General features: G+C 38.2%; 1 protein-coding gene and 1 pseudogene across 1 annotated transcript; one reads left to right on the top strand and one right to left on the bottom strand.

Annotated features, from left to right (window-relative positions):
- Positions 1-1,241: 1,241 nt before the first annotated feature.
- On the top strand, positions 1,242-3,759 carry LOC610188 (proteasome subunit alpha type-1-like). Its single transcript, XM_038579853.1, has 2 exons — positions 1,242-1,333; positions 2,823-3,759. Exons 1-2 carry the CDS (start codon positions 1,242-1,244, stop codon positions 3,700-3,702), a joined length of 972 nt encoding a protein of 323 aa, XP_038435781.1. The 3' UTR covers positions 3,703-3,759.
- A 13,604-nt stretch (positions 3,760-17,363) lies between these two features.
- LOC111093127 lies at positions 17,364-19,485 on the bottom strand (annotated as a pseudogene).
- Positions 19,486-22,010: the final 2,525 nt, after the last annotated feature.

Genomic DNA, 22,010 nt, shown 5'->3' with positions numbered 1-22,010 from the left:
CAAAACAGTGTCATGAAGTAGATACTACCATTACTCCCATTTTTTTCAGGTGAGGAAACTGAGGCACACAGAGAGTAAGTAACTTACTTGCACAAGGTTGAAGCTAGTAAGTACCATATTTGAACCAAAGTAGCATCTTAAACACTGTCCTGCCTCCCAAAGACTTGGCTACTAATATCCCAGGCATACCACTCCCCTTTTCATTTTGCCAAGAGGATTTTTTTGTTGTTGTTTTGTTTTAGGATTTATTTATTCAAGGGCCCCTGGGTGACTCAGTGGTTGAGTGTCTGCCTTTGGCTCAGGTCATGATCCCAAGGTCCTGGGATTGAGTCCCCCACTGGGCTCCCTAGGGGAGGCCTGCTTCTCCCTCTGCCTATGTCTCTGCCTCTCTTTCTGTGTCTCTCATGAATCAATAAATAAAATCTTTAAACAAAATTATGTATTCATTATATATAGAGAGAGAGAATGCACAGGAGTGTGTGAGCACAGTGCGGGGTAGGCAGGGGGCTGGACAGAGAGAAAGGGAATGAAAAAGTCCTCAGGCAGACTCCCTGCTGAGCATGGAGCCCCACATAGGGCTCAATCCCACAACCCTGAGACCTTGACCTGAGCTAAAATCAAGAGTCAGATACTTAACCAACGTCGTCGCCACCCAGGCACTCCTTGATCAAGAGGTATTTTGATGACTAATTTTACTTCCCTAGTGTGTTTATATGGAAAAGGAGTAGGGCAAGATACTGTGGTAATTTTCTGGCCACATACAAAATGAATATACTGACAAACTGCGTGTATATCTCTTGTATGTTTGAATAATGATAATCAATCACATTGGGACTGATTCTAACCTCACTAATAACTGACTAACTGGACCTACACAACTCAAATAATGCTGCCAACTTACAAAGCCCTGCATTCAGCTTTCTTAAGTGACACTTCTGTCTTTAATCTCCATCTTTAAATATTAGGTTATAATGTTTAATTTTTAATATGTGGCATATTTATTAGCAATTATCTAAAATACTTCATGTCAATATCTTTTTATCACTTGTTTATTTCAATTATATTATGAATCACTTGAAGTAAATCTATCAAACTGTGTAGACACCTTTCTTATGAATCATCAATAAACTATTAACTCTGATATGCTTTTTGCTTATAATTTCCAAAATGATGCTGTCTTGATTTTTCATCCCAATTAGTGATAGCCTTTGTTAGGAATTAAAAAAAAAAAACCTTAAGCGATGAAAAATGTTACAGAATGCTGTAACATGATTGTGAATTTATTGAAAAGAAGGAGAAAATTAGAGCAACGAAGCAAACAAAAGATGACTTGGTAAGGAGAAACTATTCTTCTGCACACTGGGGAGCCAGATACTCTGTCTAGGACAGGAGGTGCTATTCCTCCAGTCTAGCTATCAAGGAGTAAGTAACATGGGACCTACTTCTCAAACATGCATCTCTGTAAATGCCAACTACTGCTCAGTCAAGCAACTTATCTCAACAACCCCAGCAGCACTAAAGGTTATGTTGTGCCCAAGATTGTGAATCCGAGAAACCACCGAGGAGCCGACACCGATGCAAACACACGAGGGTTTATTTACAAGCTCGAGCTTGGGTCCAAGTATACCTGACACAGCGGAGCAGGGACTTGGACCCCGAAGTGGGTTACAGCTGGGTTTTTTATAGGCTGGTCTAGGGGATTTTTCAGAAGGGATGGAAGAATTTTTCAAGTTCTGTTTACATTTTGATATGGGGCTTTCAAGGGTATTGAGCTCTGTTCTCATTCTAATATGGGACTTTCTACCACTGGTGTGGGCTCTGTTGTCTTTCTGGTATGGGATTACCTGCCGAGGACATTGAGGACATTCTGCAGTTTTTCCTGTAAAGTTCAGCTCTTATTCACAGGGGCCTAAGATGGCTGTACTTGTGCTGATGCTAAACTTTAGGTGGGATGGCCTTAATTTTTTTCGGCCTCCACAGTTAAATATATATTTCAGCAGAATTAGTGGAACTCACACCAGCTAGACCCCAAGACTGGACCTTTAGTGCCCCTTTGCTTGTACTTACTGACCTTTGTCCTCATTTTTCTTTAAGTTCTTATTTCCAGCTTATCTCTTAACTCAGGCAAATGAAAACCAAAACCACCCCTCAAGCGATAGTGACTGCCCTGAGAAGACTTCCAGTGTCCCAGACCACCCAGACCTGTTAGAATCCAACCTCAAACTCATACCGGCACAGAAGGACCATAGAGTGACCTCTCGAATGACTGACAACTACTTTTACTTCATTATAATAGGAAAATCTCTGCCCCAGGAAGAGCACAAGCCTCATTTACATAACAGTATTGTGCATAGGCACATTCCTTAAGGCACATTCAAGACCTTGTGCCCACCTCTACAAACAATCACAGGGCTCCCCTTCCTGGGGGAGTTTATATATTCATCCTAGCCCTAAATAAAAGGAACCTATTCACTTGCTCAGAGAGTCACAGCTTTGGAAGTCATTCCCCGTGATCTCCTTACTTGCTGCAAATAGTTTACTTTGTGTGACAATTCCCACCTGGTCTGTGACTCACCAAGGAGTGAACTCACATTGGTTCAGTTACAGAACCACCATAGCCTAGAGTGAATTTAAATTAAAAAAAAAAAAAAAAAAAAAAAGACAACTCTGCAAAACCACTCTCCTTCCAAAGCAAATGTTGGCCTATTTCCTATGGATGATACCTCTCTCCAATCCTCAGATGGTTTTGATCCTGAGAGAGATTTTTGTGATGTGTAAGGATATGCTAAGGTTCCACAAACACGATCACGCTGACTTACTAGGTATCTAACACAAAAGATTTATGATGGCGGCCTTGCTCCTGAAGCCTCCACCTCTGCGGGAGGCCACAGCTGGACCCGCAGGAACCACGTTTCCAACCAGTATGACAATGACGTCACAGTTTGGAGCCCTCAGGGCAGGATTCATCAAATTGAATATGCAATGGAAGCTGTCAAACAAGGTTCAGCCACAGTTGGTCTGAAATCAAAAACCCATGCAGTGTTGGTTGCATTGAAGAGAGCACAGTCCTCTGACCTTGCAGCTCATCAGAAGAAAATTCTTCATGTTGATAACCATATTGGTATCTCAATTGCGGGACTTACTGCTGATGCTAGACTGTTATGTAATTTTATGCGCCAGGAGTGTTTGGATTCCAGATTTGTATTTGACAGACCTCTTCCTGTGATTCGTCTTGTATCTCTAATTGGAAGCAAGACCCAGATACCAACACAACGGTATGGCCAGAGACCATATGGTGTTGGACTGCTTATTGCTGGTTATCATGATATGGGCCCTCACATTTTCCAAACCTGTCCATCTGCCAACTATTTTGACTGTAGAACCATGTCCATTGGAGCCCGTTCTCAATCAGCTCGTACTTACTTGGAGAGACATATGTCTGGGTTTATGGAGTGCAATTTGAATGAACTGGTTAAACGTGGTCTGCGTGCCTTACCAGAGACACTTCCTGCAGAACAGGACCTAACTACAAAGAATGTTTCCATTGGAATTGTTGGTAAAGACTTGGAGGTTACGATTTATGATGATGATGATGTCTCTCTGTTCCTGGAAGGTCTTGAAGAAAGACCACAGAGAAAGGCACAGCCTGCTCAACCTGCTGATGAACCTGCAGAAAAGGCTGATGAACCAATGGAGCATTAAGTCACAAACCAGTCTATATGTGTATTATCAAATATGTAAGAATGCAGGAGCCCTTACTGATGACGGTAATCTATACTTTGAACCGAAAGATGCAGCGTGGTCTTCTGGTATGTTTTAGGAATCGGTCCAGATGTGTTTTTCCCAAGTAACTTGTCTGAACCATATAATGGTGTGCATTTTTCTTTGAGAGGGTCTATATAATCATTTTCTAGAAAGTATAGTTATCTGTACTAATGTTTTTATATGAAGAACATAGTGTCTTTGTGGTTTTAAAGACAACTGTGAAATAAAATTGTAAAATAAAATTTCCCACTTGCCTGTGGGGAAAAAAAGAAGATTTATGATGAGGTCATGAGGAACATCAGCTAAACCTACTAATTTTGACTGGGAGGATTAGGAAATCAAAAATTGAATGAATGAATGAATAAATGAAAGAATAAATGAATTTTTAAAAGAAAAAATAAGTGGGCCCAGGTAGCTCATTTAAGCATCAGACTCTTGATTTCAGCTCAGGTTATGATCTCAGGGTCCCGGGATGGAGCCCCAAATCACACTTTGCTCAGCAGGGAATCTACTTGTGGTCTCTCTCTCTCTCTCTCCCCACTCCTCTCAAATAAATAAATCTTTAATAAATAAATAAAAGAATAAAATGCTGGTAATTAATTAGGTAACCATGAAGCATATCTAATAACCAGGTTCTCAATCTCTTATGTTTAAATTCCCTTTGTACATACATAATTACATCTAATTGATTTTGCTCAATAGAACATTCTTCTAAATATTTATGAGTACTCAAATACAGTGTTTGAGTAAGATGGCAGCATTGATTTGCCCTTATGTATTTCTTTAGACTCTCCTCTTCAATTTGCCACTTTTCTTTCTTTTGTCTTTTTTTTTTTTTCTTTTTTTTTCCTTAATGCTTGTTGTTCATCTTCCAGTCTAGGCCTGAAACAATTGTCAGTGGTCGATGAAAACCAATTGGCTAGAATTGATAACAAATGTTTTCTACTACATCTGTCTCTAAAATGTATTTTAAGATCCCTTTGTCTGTAATGGTTGCCATTAACAGTCATATTGCTAGACATATTTTATTATCAAATCATTGCCAGAGAACCCAAGATTTCATAAACCTTGGTATGGTTATTCCTTACTATCAGCATATACTGACTCATGTAATCTGTTTAGCTCAAAAAAAATTATCAAAAGCAACACATTTTTCTACTTTTTATTTCATTATTTTTAATAGAATGGCATTATAGCAAAAACTTGTGGTCTTAATTAAGCAATGACAATATTTCAGAATATTTTAGAATTCCAACAGACAACAAAGATGTATGTCAAACCTTCTACAAATTCCACTGCTACTTAATTTCAAAATAGTCTCCCTTCAGTGAAGACTTGCAATTAGGTTGTAACAAACTGGTTCCTTATGCAATGAAATATGCAAGACTAAATTTTTCTAATATGTGTCCTATCTCTCCTTGGAATAAATGGGCTCTCTCTGTATTTGTTCAGCGTTTGAGTTACTATCTACAAGTTTTGGGGGGGGGAGGTGGTTTGGGTTTTTGTTTTGTTTTGTTTTACCACGTACAAGTTTAAGTGTCTGACAATTTTTGTTTCCTTCAGAATGCCTAAGGTTAAAATATGGGTCAGCTACTTACAACTGTGCGACCATGATCATCTGTCATTATCACTCTGCATTTTACATGTGTGGAAACCAAGGGCAATAGCTGTTTGATAATATACTAGTTGTTAGAAAAGTCAAAATACTAATCTATCTTATTCCATATGATGCTCTTTCACTTTATTTCTAGGGATCAGTTTGAATTGTAGTTGAATCCTTTGAATATCCAATAACACCTCAATTATCTCTTGCTTCTGTAACATTTTTCTTTTCTTTTCTTTTTTTAAGATTGTATTTATTTATTAATGAGAGACAGAGAGAGAGAGAGGCAGAGACACAGGCAGAGGGAGAAGCAGGCACCCCGCAGAGAACCCAATGCCAGACTCCACCCTGGGACCCCAGGATCATTACCTGAGCCAAACATAGACGCTGAACCACTAAGCCACCTAGGCATCCCACATTTTTATTTTCAAAGCTATTTCTGTCTAGAGGAATATTCATTAAGGTCCATTAATGTACTTGTAATGCAATTGATCAACTCATATTTTCCAACAATAGAAGTATGTGTTTGAACATTGTAATATAATTTTTTGGTAATTTCTTACTACCTGTTTTTAGAATAAAAGAGGTCATTTTGGAGAATGTTTAAAAAACACAGGCTTGGAGTTAGACTTAGCATTATTTATATTTTTTAAATTTTATTTCTATTATGGTATTTTGTCATCTTAAAAATCTTGCAGGCTAGGAAGAGACTCCCCATCTCTGGGCTAGCTCATTCATTTCCAGATAAAGAAGAGCTCAGCCACTCAGCCAGAAGCTTGCCTTTGATATGCAAACTAACCAATCCAGAACCTGATTTCTCAATCTGGCACACAGGTCATGTCATCTGGCAGAGGCAATATTCCTCTGCCTTAATCATCCAAAGAGCAGCTACCAGGCAAGTAAGTACCATCCATATAACTCAGAGCCCAAGAAAATTATTTAAACTAGCCAATCCTAAACCATTCGCCTTGCCCTGCCTTGACCTTGGAAACCTAAATAAATGTTCTAGCCTCAGCTTTCCTTTTGCTCTTCCTTTCTACCTCCTCACCACCCTGAGGCAGCCCCATGTGGCTCTGTGTGGTGTGCCTGCTTCCAGACTTGAGGACTTGTGAGTATAATTAACTTTATTTTCCTGAGACTCTCCTGTATCTGCTTCTGTGGCAACATCTGACCCTCTATCTCATAAAAGAACACCGCCTTCCATGGATTTGAACCCTAGTTCTAGTACATACCAAGTTTGTAGATTTTAAGTCTCATCTGCCTCAGACATACAATCAACAATACTAATAGACCCATATTGTAGGGTTGATGTGAGCTTCCATGAGAAAATGTCAAGCACTTAGCACAGTGCCTGACAAGACATACTCAAAAAATTTTGACTGTAATGTTGTTGATTATACTGGAAGATATGTCAGAGATAATCCGTATTTCCTCCTCTTCCTTTTCCCCATTTTAAAGGTAAGCAATGACTAGCCAAAAAAAACTAAATTGATTTTCTCACTAATCTTACCTCTTACTCTAAATTTTTTTTTTTAATTTTTATTTATGATAGTCACACAGAGAGAGAGAGAGAGGCAGAGACATAGGCAGAGGGAGAAGCAGTCTCCATGCACCGGGAGCCCAACGTGGGATTCGATCCCGGGTCTCCAGGATCGTGCCCTGGGCCAAAGGCAGGCGCCAAACCACTGCGCCACCCAGGGATCCCCCTCTTATTCTAAAATAGCTCCCATGTCATCAGTCTGCTACTTATGAAAAATTAGAGATTTAAATGATATATTCTTATTGGTCAGAATTTAATATTTTAACAAATCTCAAATGCCAATATTAAAAACAAAAGGGGAAGGAATCCGGAGAAAAGAAACCAAACCATAACTTGGAAGTTATTGTTGACAGTCTAATAGATTTAAATTTTTATTAGATGACACATATTCATAACCGAACTAAAAGAAAAATTAACATAAACCGCTAAGGCCTAGTTTAAAACAATATATTCGGGATGCCTGGGTGGCTCAGCAGTTGAGCATCTACCTTAGGCTCAGGGTGTGATCCCAGGGTCCTGGGACCGAGTCCCACATCGGTCTCCCTCTAGGAAGCCTGCTTCTCCCTCTGCCTATGTCTTTGCCTCTCTGTCTCTCTCTCTCATGAGTAAATGAAATCTTAACAATTAAGAAATAAAAATAAAACAATATATTCTACTGCCTTGTGTCATAAATAAGGAATACCTTATATTGATAGTGCCTTATATATTAGTACCTTATATTGATAAATTTTATTTTTGTTGTGCGTGAATTATTTAAAAACAACTAACAGAAGGTTGGGTAAGGTTTTTTTTTTTTAGGTTTTTAAAATTTTATTTATTTTTAAAAAGATTTTATTTATTTATTTGACAGAGAGAGAGCACAAGTAGGCAGAGGGGGAGGAAGAAGCAGACTCCCTGCTGATAAAGGAATCCTATGTGGGGCTTGATCCCAGGACCCTGAGATCATGACCTGAGCTGAAGGCAGATGCCTAACCAATTGAGCTCACCCAGTGCCCCTTTTTCAGGTTTGTTAAATGAAATTTTTCCTCCAGCCAAAATTTTGAGATCTAATTATATAAATGCACTCTTGACTGTGTGATAATCCTACATAAGTTGATACATACTCTAAAAAGAATAAGCTTTTTTTTATAAGATTTTATTTATTTATTCATGAGAGACACAGAGAGAAAGAGAGAAGCAGAGACATAGGCAGAGGGAGAAGCAGGCTCCATGCAAGGATCCGGATGTGGGACTCGATCCCAGGATTCCAGGATCATGCCCTGGGCTGAAGGCAGGTGCTAAACTGCTGAGCCACCCAGTCATCCCAAGCTTTATATTTTGACAAGGAACCTCCACAAGCTTTCATGCTTTTAATTCCCAAGACCATGTTTCAGGCCCAGACCACTCTTCTGTACTCTGTTTGGTTCCTGGAAGAGGCTTGAGAGCCCTCTGATCACTTTCTTTCATATTCCTAATGCTAATGGTCACAACTTCTCTCTCTTTTTAGTTGTTCTCAGTAGTTATAGGACAGTATTCAATTTCCTCCAACTCACTTCTTTCTTACTACTTCTAAGAAGAAAAGACATAAGCTCAAGACTACTTGACCACTCATCATAAGAAAGTAAAAAATCTGAGAGAAGCACAGGCTAAAAAAAAATAATAAATAACATCTTACCACTTCTATTCTGCATTGTATTGGAAGTTCTAGCCAGCAAAATTAGGCCAAAAAATGAAATAAAAGTTACTCTAATCAGAAGAGAAAGATAAAACTATATTTGCAGATGATAGATCTTACATAGAGATAAGTCTAAGGGATCCACTTAAAAAAAAAAAAAGAAAAACTGTTGAAACCAGTATATTAGCTAGGCTGCCAGATTGAAGCTCAATATACAGAAATTAATTGTATTTCTATACATTTTCAATAAACAACTCAAAAAGGGAATGAACATAACAATTATAACAGCATCAAAAAGAATAAAACAGGGGATCCCTGGGTGGCTCAGCGGTTCGGCGCTTGCCTTTGGCCCAGGGCGCGATCCTGGAGTCCCGGGATCAAGTCTCATGTCAGGCTCCCGGCATGGAGCCTGCTTCTCCCTCTGCCTGTGTCTCTGCCTCTCTCTCCCTATGTATATCATGAATAAAAAAAAAAAAATTTAAAAAAAGAATAAAACATAAAGATACTTAATAAAAGAAGTATAAAACTTATATTCTGAAAAGTATAAAACGTTGGAAGAAATTTAAAAAGACCTAAATAAAATGAAAGCTATCTTCATAAGTTGGAAGACTTAATATTGTTAAAATGATAATACTCCTCAATTGATCTACAGATTCAGTACAGTTCCCATCAGAATTCCAACTAGCTTCAGCAATTTGGCATGCTGATCCTAAAATCCATATGGAAATGTAAGATAGAATAACAAAAACAATTTTGAAAAAAAAAAAAGAGCAACGTGGGAAGGTATACACTTTCTGAATTCAAAACTTACTACAGAGCTCTGCAGTAATCAAAATGGTATGGTACTAGCATACGGACAGACATATATATCAGTGGGATTAAGTTTAGAGTACAGAACTAAAACCTCACATTTATGGTGTGATTGATTTTGATTTTAGACAAGAGTGTCAAGATAATTCAAAAGAGAAAGAACAGTATTTTCATCAAAGAGTGTTGGTACAACCAGATAGCACATGCAAAAGAATGAAGTTGGACACCTACCATATTATACACAGAAATTAATTCAAATGGATCAAAGGCTTAAATGCAAGATCTAACCTATAAAATTTTATTTAAAAGGGGTGCCTGTGTGGCTCAATCCATTAAGCGTCCAAGTCTCGATTTTGACTCAGGTCATGATCTCAGGGTCGTGAGGTGGAGACCCATGTTGGGTTCTACACTAGGTGTGGAGCCTGGTTAAGATACTCTCTCCCTCTCCTTTGCCCCTCTGCCTCCTCCTCAGCTTCAGCTTTCTCTCTTTAAAATAAATAAATAAATAAATAAATAAATAAATAAATAAATAAATAAATAAATAAATAAATAAAAAACGTTATAAGAAGATGTGCCTGGGTAGCTACTTGGTTAAGTGTCTGCCTTAGGCCCAGGTCATGATCTTGGCATCCTGGGATTGAGCCACACGTGGGGCTCTCAGCTTAGCAGGGAGCCTGCTTCTTCCTCTGCCTCTCCCCCTATTTGTGTTGTCTCTCCAGCTCACTTTCTCTTTCTCAAATAAATAAAATATTTTAAAAATTTTATAAGAAAACATAGGTATTCATCTTGATGGCATTGGATTAAGAAATGTTTTTTCATGGGGTTCCCTGGGTGGCTCAGCAGTTTTGTGCCTGCGTTCAGCCGGGCGTGATCCTGGAGTCCTGGGATCAATCCCGCATCGGGCTCCCTGCGTGGAGCCTGCTTCTCCCTCTGCCTGTGTCTCTGCCTCTCTCTCTGTATGTCTCTCATGAATAAATAAATAAAATCTTAAAAAAAAAAAAAAAAAAAAGGGATCCCTGGGTGGCGCAGTGGTTTGGCGCCTGTCTTTGGCCCAGGGCGCGATCCTGGAGACCCGGGATCGAATCCCACGTCGGGCTCCCGGTGCATGGAGCCTGCTTCTCCCTCTGCCTGTGTCTCTGCCTCTCTCTCTCTCTCTCTCTCTCTCTCTCTCTCTGTGACTATCATGAATAAAGAAAAAAATATTTAAAAAAAAAAGAAAATTATCAAAGGAGCTTAACAGACATTTCTCCAAAACAGATATACAAATGGCAAATAAGCAAATGAAGAGGTACCTAACTTCTCTATCCATTTGATAAAAACAGATCAAAACCACGTGAGATACTACTTACACCTAAGAGCATGGCTATATTAAAATAAGAAGATAGATAATAACAACTGTAGACCAAAATGTATAAAAACTGGAATCCTCATACCCTGCTGGTGTGTACTTAAAAGGATGCTGCTAATTTACAAAACAGTCTGGCAGTTCCTTAAAGGGTTAAATACTGAATTATATCACCCAGAAATTCTGCTTTTTACGTGTATACTCAAGAGAAATGAAAACACATGACTACACAAAAACTTATACACAAATGTTTATAGCTGTAATATTCGTAATAACCAAAAAGCCAAAATAATCAAAACACTCGAATATCCATCACCTGGTAAAAGATTAAATTAAATGTGGTATGACCGTATGATATAATATGATTTGGTGATAAAAACAAATGTGCTGATACATGCTACAGCATGGATGAATCTTGAAAACATGGTTCTAAGTGAAAGAAATCCATCCTAAAACACCATATATTATATGCTTCTAGATATGAAATATTCAGAATAGGCAAATCCATATAAACAAAACATACAAAAAAGTAGATTCATGGTTTCCTGGGGCTGAAAGAGAACAGGAGGCAGAGTAGGGGGGAAATATGGTGGATGAGCAGAAGGTAAGGGCCAGAAATAGGGAGGGGGATATAAGGGGGTGGATATGGCATTTCTCTTAGGGGTAATGAAAACGTTCTAAAATTTATTGTGCTGATGGTTGTACATTCAATTGTACAGTTTAAGTAGGTAAATTGGTGTGTGAATTATAACTCAATAAAGATGTTATTTTAAGAAATAACAATAATTGTTAAACTTTGTTGGCTCCAAGGTCCTCTTGAACTCCTGTTGTGTTTTTGTTAATTGTTTGTAACAGAGAAAAATATTGCTATAAAACAGAAACACAGTTATAAACAAATCCTAAAAGGGGGAGCTTTATTTGGTGAGCAGGATGATGAGCTTAAAATGCAAGTTTAAAAGCAAAAGGAAGTTAAATGACTTTGCATAAGTTTGAGACCTTGTGCGTGTGTGTGGATTCGGGAAATGAGAGATGCTTGGTGAGACCAGAAAGAGGCAAAGATGTAGTATGGAGAGAAAGCAGAGTAACAGATAGATTGAGTTGATTTGAATTTTGGTGAAATAAATGAGAATATTTCCTATTTAGTAAAGCCACCGTTCTATCTTTCTTGCCATGCTGCTGGGCCTGTTTTGAAGCTCTGGTCTGCACGGGAAATACTGAGCCCAACAGAAGCCATTATATCTGCAATGTTGGTGTGGATTTCGTTTTTGAGAGAAGTCCTTTTTGGTCTCTGCCTTGACTCACGTTAAGAATTACAATTTTTTTTTTTTTAATTCTTTCTGATTCTCTACATTTCAGCTCTTAGGTTTAATGCTGCAAATGCTCTGCAACTTGTCTTTCTTTTTCACAAAAGTGAAGCTTTTGAGAATTATCCCTGATGATACATGTCTACAGTACATTGATTTTCACTGCTCTGTGCATTCCATTAAACCAATATAGCACAATTCATTTATCCACTCTCCTGTTCCAAGTTTTTACTAATGCAAACAACATTGCAATAAAATTCTCATCCATGTCTGATTTTCCCCATGGCCTAGAGTTTTCTCCAGCATATAAAACTAGCAAAGGAATTGCTTTGTCATAAGGATGCACCTATTCAAATTCACGGGACATTGTCACATTGCTCTCCAAAGTGGTTGTGTCAATTTATAATCCCTCCCACAACTTTTGAGAGTTCCCTTAGCCTGAATCCTCACTCAGGGTGAAGGGGTAGCCTGAATCCTCACTCACCTCACTCAGGTGAAGGGGTAGCACTATCAAGATGTGGGTCTGAATCCCAACTCTCTCTCTCCCTGTACTGGTACTAAATTCAAGCCACCTGGGGCAGCCCGAGTGGCTCAGCAGTTTAGCACTGCCATGGGCCCAGGGTGTGATCTTGGAGACTTGGGATCGAGTCCCACGTTGGGCTCCCTGCATGGAGCCTGCTTCTCCCTCTGCCTGTGTCTCTGCCTCTCTCTCTCCCTCTCTCATAAATAAACAAAATCTTTAAAATAAATAAATAAATTCAAGCCCCTGGATTATTAAATATGATAAATACCACACCCCCACCCCGACAGACACCGTGTCAGCTCTGCGGTTCACTGTTCTTATCCTCAGTTCCTTCTTCATTTCTGACCTAAGGCGATTTTCCTGCCTTTCTTAGCAGTTCAGCCGTGCATTTATAAGGATGTTAGTTATAATTTATTGAGCAATTCATGTTTGTAGCTAGAGGGTTTTCAAGTTATCTGTACCACCAGACCCTTATATGCCTGATGACATTTTCAGCACGTGAGCAATCTTTAAACTTTCAGCTGCCCAGATGTTGGGCATCATAAAGAAAATAAGTGAAACCAAGTTAGCAACTACAATGAGCAATTAAACTGTCTTTACATGTATTCATCAGTCACCACACTGCAGCACAGAATGGCATTAAATGGTAGGGACCCTACGGATAATCTGGGTTTAATCCCTAACTCTCTTGCACATTAGCTGTGTGACCTTGGGCAATCTATTTCATCTTTCTGGGCCTCGGTTTCTTCATCTGCAAGGTGAGGATGTGATCATAGAACCTGCCTTTGTAGAGTTCATATAAGGATCCAATGGGTTAGTATTTATAAAAAATACTTAGAACTATATTGACACACCGCATGTATCATGTCATCAGGTGATAAATAAAAAATGGAATAATAAATATTAGAAATTCATTTTTGTATTACCTATGAATATTTGAGTAATGATTTTTCCCTCCATCCCCAGCAGGACGAACTAACATTGGCAACATCATAGCTCTTCTTTTCAAGTTTAATGATTCTAGTGTTAAATGGCTTTTACCTAAAAGAATCTCTGTGCCCCAGAGCAAAATCCTTGTGGTCCATTGTGCCCCACACACAGGAAAAATTTTGCCTACCCAACCAAGGGGTTACATGGGCTGGAAACAAGGATGCTAAGAGATGGTAAGATGGAGAAGGAAATAAACATGAGAAGAAGGAGAAAAGAAATGTAGATGCATTTTTCCTCCCACCCTGGGACAAGGAGGCTGGCTGAATGTTCCCTCAAGGAACCTCTTTCCTCCTCGCTGGGTCCCCACAGCCTCCCTGCTTCAGCCACACAAATTTCTACCTGCTCCCCACACGGTCTCCTCAGCTTGCTTAGGTTCACAGAGGAGAGCTGAGCAAAATACTGCAAAAAAACTTCCTCTTAGTCTAGACAATTTGCATGCCTGAGAGTGTTGGGTCTGTGAGAAACTGCACCTCGGTGATCTGACTCTGCACCAGAATGGAACCTTAGAAAAAAAAACCCATGTGGCACTACCTGTTCTGTCATCATGCCGTGTGTTGTCATGACTATCCTTTCACACCATACACACACTACAATATTTTGTCCATAGCAGATACAAAATGCACTTTACTTAAATTGAGATGAACGGATTGAGGCTCGCCACATGGCCCTACAACAAACCTGGCAATGATGCCTCGTGATAACATGGATTTGGGATATAACATGGCAGCAAGTTAGCTCCCTTCCTCTGCACCACGTCCACTCTCCACAAGGCAGGCCAAAGTCAGTTCTCTTCTGAAGGGGAGTGAGGGGAGGTGATTACCCCATGACCATGGTGGACTTGCTCATGCCTAGAAAGGTATATATTCTGTTAGTAATACATAGTTAATTTCTTACACAGCTAATGGAAGTCATTGTTTCCTTTTCTCACACCATAACTGGAAGACTGCCTGGAAAAGTTTGTTGTAATATTGTTTGCAATCCCACATTTGACTTGAGTGAACTTTTAGACCTGGCTTACAGTTTCACAGGGGAGTAGGGGAGTATCACTTTATTTCAAGCATAAAGATAAAAAAATTCTCTGTCCAATACGGGATAATCTACATGGTGGACACATCACTTACTAATTCTATAGCTTTCCTTTTTTTTTTTTTAAGATTTTATTTATTTACTCATAAGAGACACAGAGAGAGGAAAAGACACAGTCAGAGGGAGAAGCAGGCTCCATGCAGGAAGCCTGATGCAGGACTCCATCCCGGGACCCCAGGATCACGCCCTGGGCTGAAGGTGGCGCTAAACTGCTGAGCCACCCGGGGGTCCTTAGCTTGTCTATCCCATAGCATTCATGATTCAGAAAGAGATGTAAGGCTAACCAATGGCTGATTTTGAAGGTAAAAGAATTTAAATTGTTTTTAATTCTTGAGATAAAATAATGTTCTAGTTAATGAACTAGATGGCAGGAATCCTTTCAAATGTATACATGTATCAAATCATCGTAATGTAGATTTCAAATATCTTATAATTGTATCTGCCAACTCTATCTCAATAAAGCAGTGGGGGAAGGGCCTGGAAATACAGTATTCCTGTATGTATATTTTTGGAGGAATAATTTTTTCAAAAAATAGTTATCTGAATGATTCAATGTAACATCACTGCAAATTAAATTTCATTTTCTTATTTTTTTCCTAAAAAGTCAAATCACCTTATAACTTACGATGGAAAAATAAAAATTGTCTTCTAGTCTCTTCCTCACCCCTGATTTATGTTTTCCAGAGAAAAGATGTTTGACTCATTTTCCTCTGTTATTTACCATCATATTCCTAAATTATACCATGTATTATTGTTTGACTCTTTCAATACTAATATCTATTGACTTCATACTATGAAAGATGAGGATTTCATTTCCTCATTTCCAATATACCCTTTCTCTATTCACCTAATGTAGTTATATACCATGTTAGGTTTATATTCAATTTGACATTAATATTGTCATATAATAATCACAGCTGAACCATGTACTCATTAACGAAGGAAGCATTTCCTTGTATAACTTTATTTCCCTGGCCTCAATCAATGCTTCTTATTGGTTTAATTCGTTTCATACGTACCTTCCACTGATTCATGCCTAACTCCCTCCCATTAGTGTGACTAAAACTCACCAGAACATGTCCATAAACCAGAGGTAAATATAGCTATTTTGTTTCTTAGAACAAGCTTTCCAGAATCCCTGGATATTCTTGCTCTAACTGGATGAGTTTGCTTCCTGGACCTGATTCCCTGCCACCATTCTAGGATTTCTCTTTACCATGATGTCAGGAATTAACTTTACCTGGCTCTCTAGTTGGGTCTTCTGTTACCCAAATTCCATATCTTTTCTAGAAATTTGTTTTACTTGAGCATCATCCAGGAGGTTCCTGAGAAAGGATGCATGAAGACCAATGTTTTGCATCTTTTAAAATATTTTTTTCTAATCTCACCACTTGACTCTTTGAACATACCATCCTAGATTGGAAAGAATTCTCTCAGAATTTGGAAGGCACAATTCCATCATCTTCTGACAATAGTGTTGCAATTAAGAGTCAGATGCCATTGTTGTTCCTAGCTTTGTTGACAACTTCTTCTGCTGCCCTGCTCATCCCACCCCATACCCCACAACCCCTCCCCTGCACTGTGCTTGGAAGTTTTCCAAATCATAACTTTATTCCTAGTATTCCAAAACTTCTTGGTGGTGGTAATTTCTCTCCCTAGTCACTGTGCTAGGCACTTAGTCATTCAGCTGAGGACAGTACATTCTTTTCAACCTGTTGTTGGAAATATTTTTCTATTATCATCTTCTCCACCTCTTCCTCCTTCTTTGCTAATTTCTTTTGTCCCATGTTTTTAATTCTTACTACCTGGAATACCACTTAGTTAATGTTGCCTAATTCTCTAATTTTTTTATTGTCTAGTTTTATCTTTTTGTCTTTTGAGGAGATTGACTCAACCTATACTTCCCATCTCCCGTTGATTTTGTGCATATTTGGGAGATAGGATCTACTATAAGACATTGTTGCTATCTGAATACTCCTCATTTAAAGCATCTTATTTTTTAAATGTTTTAATACTGCTTTCATTTTTTTTTCTTTACTGAAAGAAAAGTGAATTTGCTTTTAATCTGGCTTATTTTGTCCTGTGCTTCATCTGTCGATGTATACATGGACATGTCCTCTACTAATAATAAAGGATCTTTGTACTTCCTTCGATGAATTCAGTCGTCTATTTTAGTTCTGTGTATTAATCTGAATAATGGATGCTTATTTTCATTTTCAAGGCAGATGGCAAACTTTCCTACAGGTCTCATGAGATTTCACTTTCTCCTGGACTTTGTTTTTTAAGGTTGAAGTAATGAAATGTTGAGCAACTAAACAGTGAAGCTCCACAGGCAATGGGACATGGCCTCAGATGCTCTCACGTCCTCTGCCTCCCTTTAGTTGGGGTAACTTTCTACCTGCCACAGTGCAAAACAAGAACTGCTATACAATCTGAAAATGAACTGTTCTATACCCAAATCCCAGAGCATTTCAGTAAGCTCTGCTCTGGGCATTTTTGAAGCATTTTAAGGAAAGTGCTAAGGAAAGCTACCTCTTCAGAACAGATCTAAAGAAAAGCTCTGCTTCCCGATAGGATCTTTTTCAATACCATCACATTATGTTCACTTCTTTTGCTAACCAGGGTGAAGAGCCTTAGACCAGCTTAAATAGTGCAAACTGCACTTTTGTTAATGCTATTTTTCTCAGTTCTTCACTGACATTTCCAGTTTGGGAAGTACAAATACTGCATTCTTTGCATTCTTTCATTCCCAGAGAGTTCCTCTTTCTACCATCTTCTTCTGAAGGATAATCAAGGGCTTGACATGGCTGTTTGAAAACATAAGCTGCTGCAGGAAGACCCTCTAGGCTCACCCAGATAGTATGTGCCTTATGCCATACATGTCTGATTAGAAATAATGCCCTGGTAGAGCATTTCTTGGCCTGGTAAGCAATAGAACCTGGCCTGTCTCAGGTGCACAGATACAGCTCATCTTGGTAAGCAAGCTGCATAAAGGTTACAGTTTCTCCTCTCTTCTTGGAGGTCATTCTTCTTTCAAATGGCATATCTGTTACAATAGTATCCACAGAGCCAGGTCTCAGTGGTGAGTTGCAGACAGTCCAGTGAACAGCATCTATGGGCAAGCACTGGGACAGTCTGTCTTCATTAATTTGGCTCTTGGTCAATCAAGAAGAGATATTATTTGCTGTCCTACTCACAGCCAATGTATTATTATCACCAGCTTCTGTAGCCCCCTCTCTTGGTGTTGCCCTTGTCCTACACATCCCATCAACTATTGTATCAGCAGGTTGAGGAACACAGGGCCTGAGCATCCTGCACATGAGAGCAGTTCTGAGTCAGAAGTCCAAAATGGAGATGTTTCTCTTCTGTGAATGCGATGCCCACAATGATTTGATTATCATGGATTTTCAAAAGATTCTCCACATCAGAGTTGGTGTTGTCAACTTTCCACTTAATCCTAAACAGCATCCCTAGAATTTCTTGCAGCCTGATTTAAGTGAGATACAGCAGCGTTTCTCTCCTGCCTTTTTGCATAGGACTCTAAGCTTTAACACTTGAAGATCAGTTTCTTCTTTTGAGCTTTTGTCAGTTTCATCTTTTAATGTATTTAAGATTTGTTGGAAGGACCAACATATGATCTATCTCAGTGAACATATCAAGTACACTTGAAAATAATATGTATTATGCAACTAGCTATTGAGTGTAATATTCTATAAATATCATCCAGATCAAGGAGTTGTTAGTTTGTTCAGATCCATCTATATATTTTTTAAAAGATTTATTTATTTATGCATTTATTCATTTATCTATTTTTTTGAGAGAGAACGGGGAAGGGAGAGAGAGAGAGACAGAGAGAGAGAGACTGAGAGAAAGGGACTTCTCTTCAGCAGACTCTGAGCTGAGAGTGAAGCCAGACTCGGGGCTCAATCCCAGGACCCTGAGATCATGTCCTGAGCCAAAATCAACAGTTAGCTCCTTAACCAACTGAGCCACCCAGCTATCCCAGATCCATCTATATCTTTACTGATATTCTTTAGTTCTATCAATTGCTGAAAAATAGTTTTAAAAACTCTTCAACTACGATTACAGAATTGCTTATTTCTCTCCTTCTGTCATTATCTCATGAATTTTGAAGCTGTTATGAGAGAAAAAAATTTTATAAATACTATGTCTTCCTAATGAACTGACTCTCTTGGCATTGTGAAAAGTCTCTCTTTATTTCCAGTGCTCTTAATTCCTTCTTGAAGATTGAATTTTAGTGTGTGAAGATTAAATTTTAGTGTGGTGTCATTTCCCTTCAGCCTAAAGAATTCCTATTAGCATCTCTCAAAGGGTATGTCTGCTGGTGATGACTTATCTTTTTCTTAGCTACGGTTGCCTTTATTTAGCCTTCTTCATTTTTGCTGGATATAGAATTTTGAGTTGTCAGATCTTTTTTCACTTCTCTTTCAGAATTCTAAATATGTGTTCTGCTTTCTTGTCCACCTGTATAGAATGTGTTGTTTGCTCTGGATGCTTTCAAGATTTTCTCTTTATATTTGATATTTGTAATTTTATTATGATTAGCTGAAGTTTGGTTTTATTTTAATTATTTTATTTTATTTTTATTTTATTTTTCCCATTTGAATTTCCCTTATTTTTCAAAAGCAGCCTTTTGAGGTATGATTGACATACAATAAATCAGTGAATATTCAAGTGTACATTTGGATACATTCTGAGATACATACATACTCAGGAAATCATCATACAATCAAAATAATGAACATATCTGTTACCCCAGGAAGTTTCCTACTATCTCTGTAATTTCTTCCACCTTTCATCCCATTCACAGGCTCACTGATTTCCTTCCTGACAATATACATCATTTTGTATTTCCTAAATTTTTTTTTCTTTTTTTGGAGAGAGAAAGAGAGAGATCATGAGTAGGGGGATGGGAGAAGGGGCAGAAGAAGAGAGAGAATCCTAACTAGGCTCCATGTTCAATGCAGGACACAACATGGTGCTCCACCTCATGACCCTGAGATCATGACCTGAACTGAAATCAAGAGTCAGATACTTAACTGACTGAGACATCCAGGTACCCATGTACACTCTTTTGTCTAACTCTTGCAGTCAACATACCTATGTTGAGATTCATGTGCTATTGTGTGTATCAATAGTTCAGTCCTTTTCATTGACGAGTAGCAATCTACCATAATGATATAGCACATCATGTTTATCCATTCACCTCCTAAGGGACATTTAGATTGTTTCCATTTGCAAGCCATTACAAATAAAGTTGCCATGAACATTGATGAACAATCTTTTCATCTCTCTTGGGTAAATACCTAGGACTAGAATGGTTGGGTCATATGGCAGGTGTGTGTTTAACTTTTTATGAAACTATTAAGCTATTGGTATTTTCCGAACAGTTTTTATATCTCACATTCTGGCAAGAAGGGATTGAGAGGTCCATTTGCTCCCTATCCTTAACAACATTTGATTTGGTTAGTCTTTCCTCACTTTAGTAATTAAAAAAAAAAAAGAACCTAATAGTATAGAATTTAATAGGTCTATACAATTTTATCACCACTCTAATTTTGTGTATTAAAATTGATTTAAATAACTTAAAAATCTGATTACAAAAATTATGTATTTTATAGAAAATTTCTAGAATATGAAACTATGCAAAAAATAAAATAAAAACACCTGTTATTGTGTCAGTTAGTCTTAACATTTGTTACAGTCTCAACTTTTTTTCAATACTTACATACACTTGTTTTATTTTATTTGATTTTGTTTTATTTTTTTTTTAGAGAGGGAGAGAGAGCAGTGCGGGGTGGGGGGGAAGGTGTAGGTGCAGAGGGAGAAAGAGACAGAATCTTAAGCAGACTCCATGACCAGCACAGAGTCTGATGTGGGACTTGATCTCATGACCCTGAGATCATGATCTGAGCCAAAATCAAGGATGCTTAGCTGACTGAGCCACCCAATTTCCCCTAAAATGCTTGTTTTAAAAAATTGATTCTAGTTTCAACAGCTTTCTAACCCACATTTTTTTCTTAATACTGAATCATGAGTTTTTGAAGTCATTAAAAATTCTTCTATAATGTATCAACTTTAGTGACTTTAAAGGTTTTCATCAAATGCAATGCCATACTTCATTTAATGTATGCTATCTATTGTTAGATGCTTAGGTGTTTTCTAGGTTTTCACTTTTAAAAAAATCTGGGGCAGCCTGGGTGACCTGCCTTCGGCCTAGGGCGTGATCCTGGAGACCCGGGATTGTGTCCCATGTCGGGCTCCCTTCATGGAGCTTGCTTTCCCCCTCTGCTTGTGTCTCTGCCTCTCTTTCTTTGTGTCTCTCATGAATAAATAAACAAAATTAAAAAAATAAAAAGAAAAAAAAATCTGATAAGGTGAAATACATATAACATGAAATGTACCATTTTAACCACGTTTAATGGTACAATCTAGTGTTATTAACTATGTTCACATTGTTGTATAATCAATCTCCAGAACTTTTTCATCTTGCAAAACTGCAGCTCTATATCTATTAATTACTCCCATGTCCTCCTCCCCGCAGGCCCTGGCAGCCACAATGCTACTTGCTGATTTTTTTGTGAATTATGTTTTGGGGTCATATCTAAAAATATTTACCTAACTCAAGATTACAAAGACTTTCTCATAGATTTTTCCTTGAAGCTTTGTAGTGTTCAATTTTACATTTTGGTCTACGACCTATTTGGAGTTAATTTTTCAATATGGTGGAAAGATTTGGATAAAAGTTCATTTTTAATTTTTATTTTATTTATTTATTTATTTTTTAAAGTTCATTTTTTAAAAAAGATTTTACCCATTAATTCATGAGAGACACACACAGAGAGAGAGGCAGAGACACAGGCAGAGGGAGAAGCAGGCTCCATGCAGGGAGCCTGACGTGGGACTCAACCCTGAGTCTCCAGGATCATGCCCTGGGCAGAAGATGGCGTTAAGCCGCTGAGCCACCTGGGCTGCCCAAAAGTTCATTTTTATGTGTGGATATCCACCCGTTCCATTACCATGTTAAAAGATTTTCTTTTGTCCATTGAACTGCCTTCACATTTCTCTGGAAATAAGTTATCCATTTTTGTATGGATATATTTCTGAACTCTTCAATCTATTCTTTCAATATCTATGCCAGTATCATACTGTCTTGATTACTATAGCTTTATAATAAATATTAAATCAGGAAACATTAGTCCTCCAACTTTGTTCTTTTTCAAATTAGTTTTGCTATTTTAGGTACTTACAATTCATATGAATTTTAGAGTCAGTTTGACAGTTTATGCAAAATAATCTGCTGGGCCTTTGATTGGGATTGCGATGAATCTGTAAGTGAATTCAGGAAGAACTGACATTGAAACAGTAT

The sequence above is a fragment of the Canis lupus genome, chromosome 29 (assembly GCF_011100685.1).
Source record: "Canis lupus familiaris isolate Mischka breed German Shepherd chromosome 29, alternate assembly UU_Cfam_GSD_1.0, whole genome shotgun sequence".
In the NCBI taxonomy this organism is placed as follows: Eukaryota; Metazoa; Chordata; class Mammalia; order Carnivora; family Canidae; genus Canis; species Canis lupus.
The sequence above is the reverse complement of the archived record's forward strand: the minus strand, read 5'-3'. Positions and strand labels throughout refer to the sequence as shown.

What these genes read in the sequence shown, in the direction of transcription:
- LOC610188 (XM_038579853.1), top strand. Translation starts at nt 1,242, where the DNA reads ATGAAAAATGTTACAGAATGCTGTAACATGATTGTGAATTTATTGAAA. An exon ending in AGCAAACAAAAGATGACTTG is followed by an intron (nt 1,334 to 2,822) that starts GTAAGGAGAAAC and finishes CTGACTTACTAG; the next exon opens with GTATCTAACACAAAAGATTT.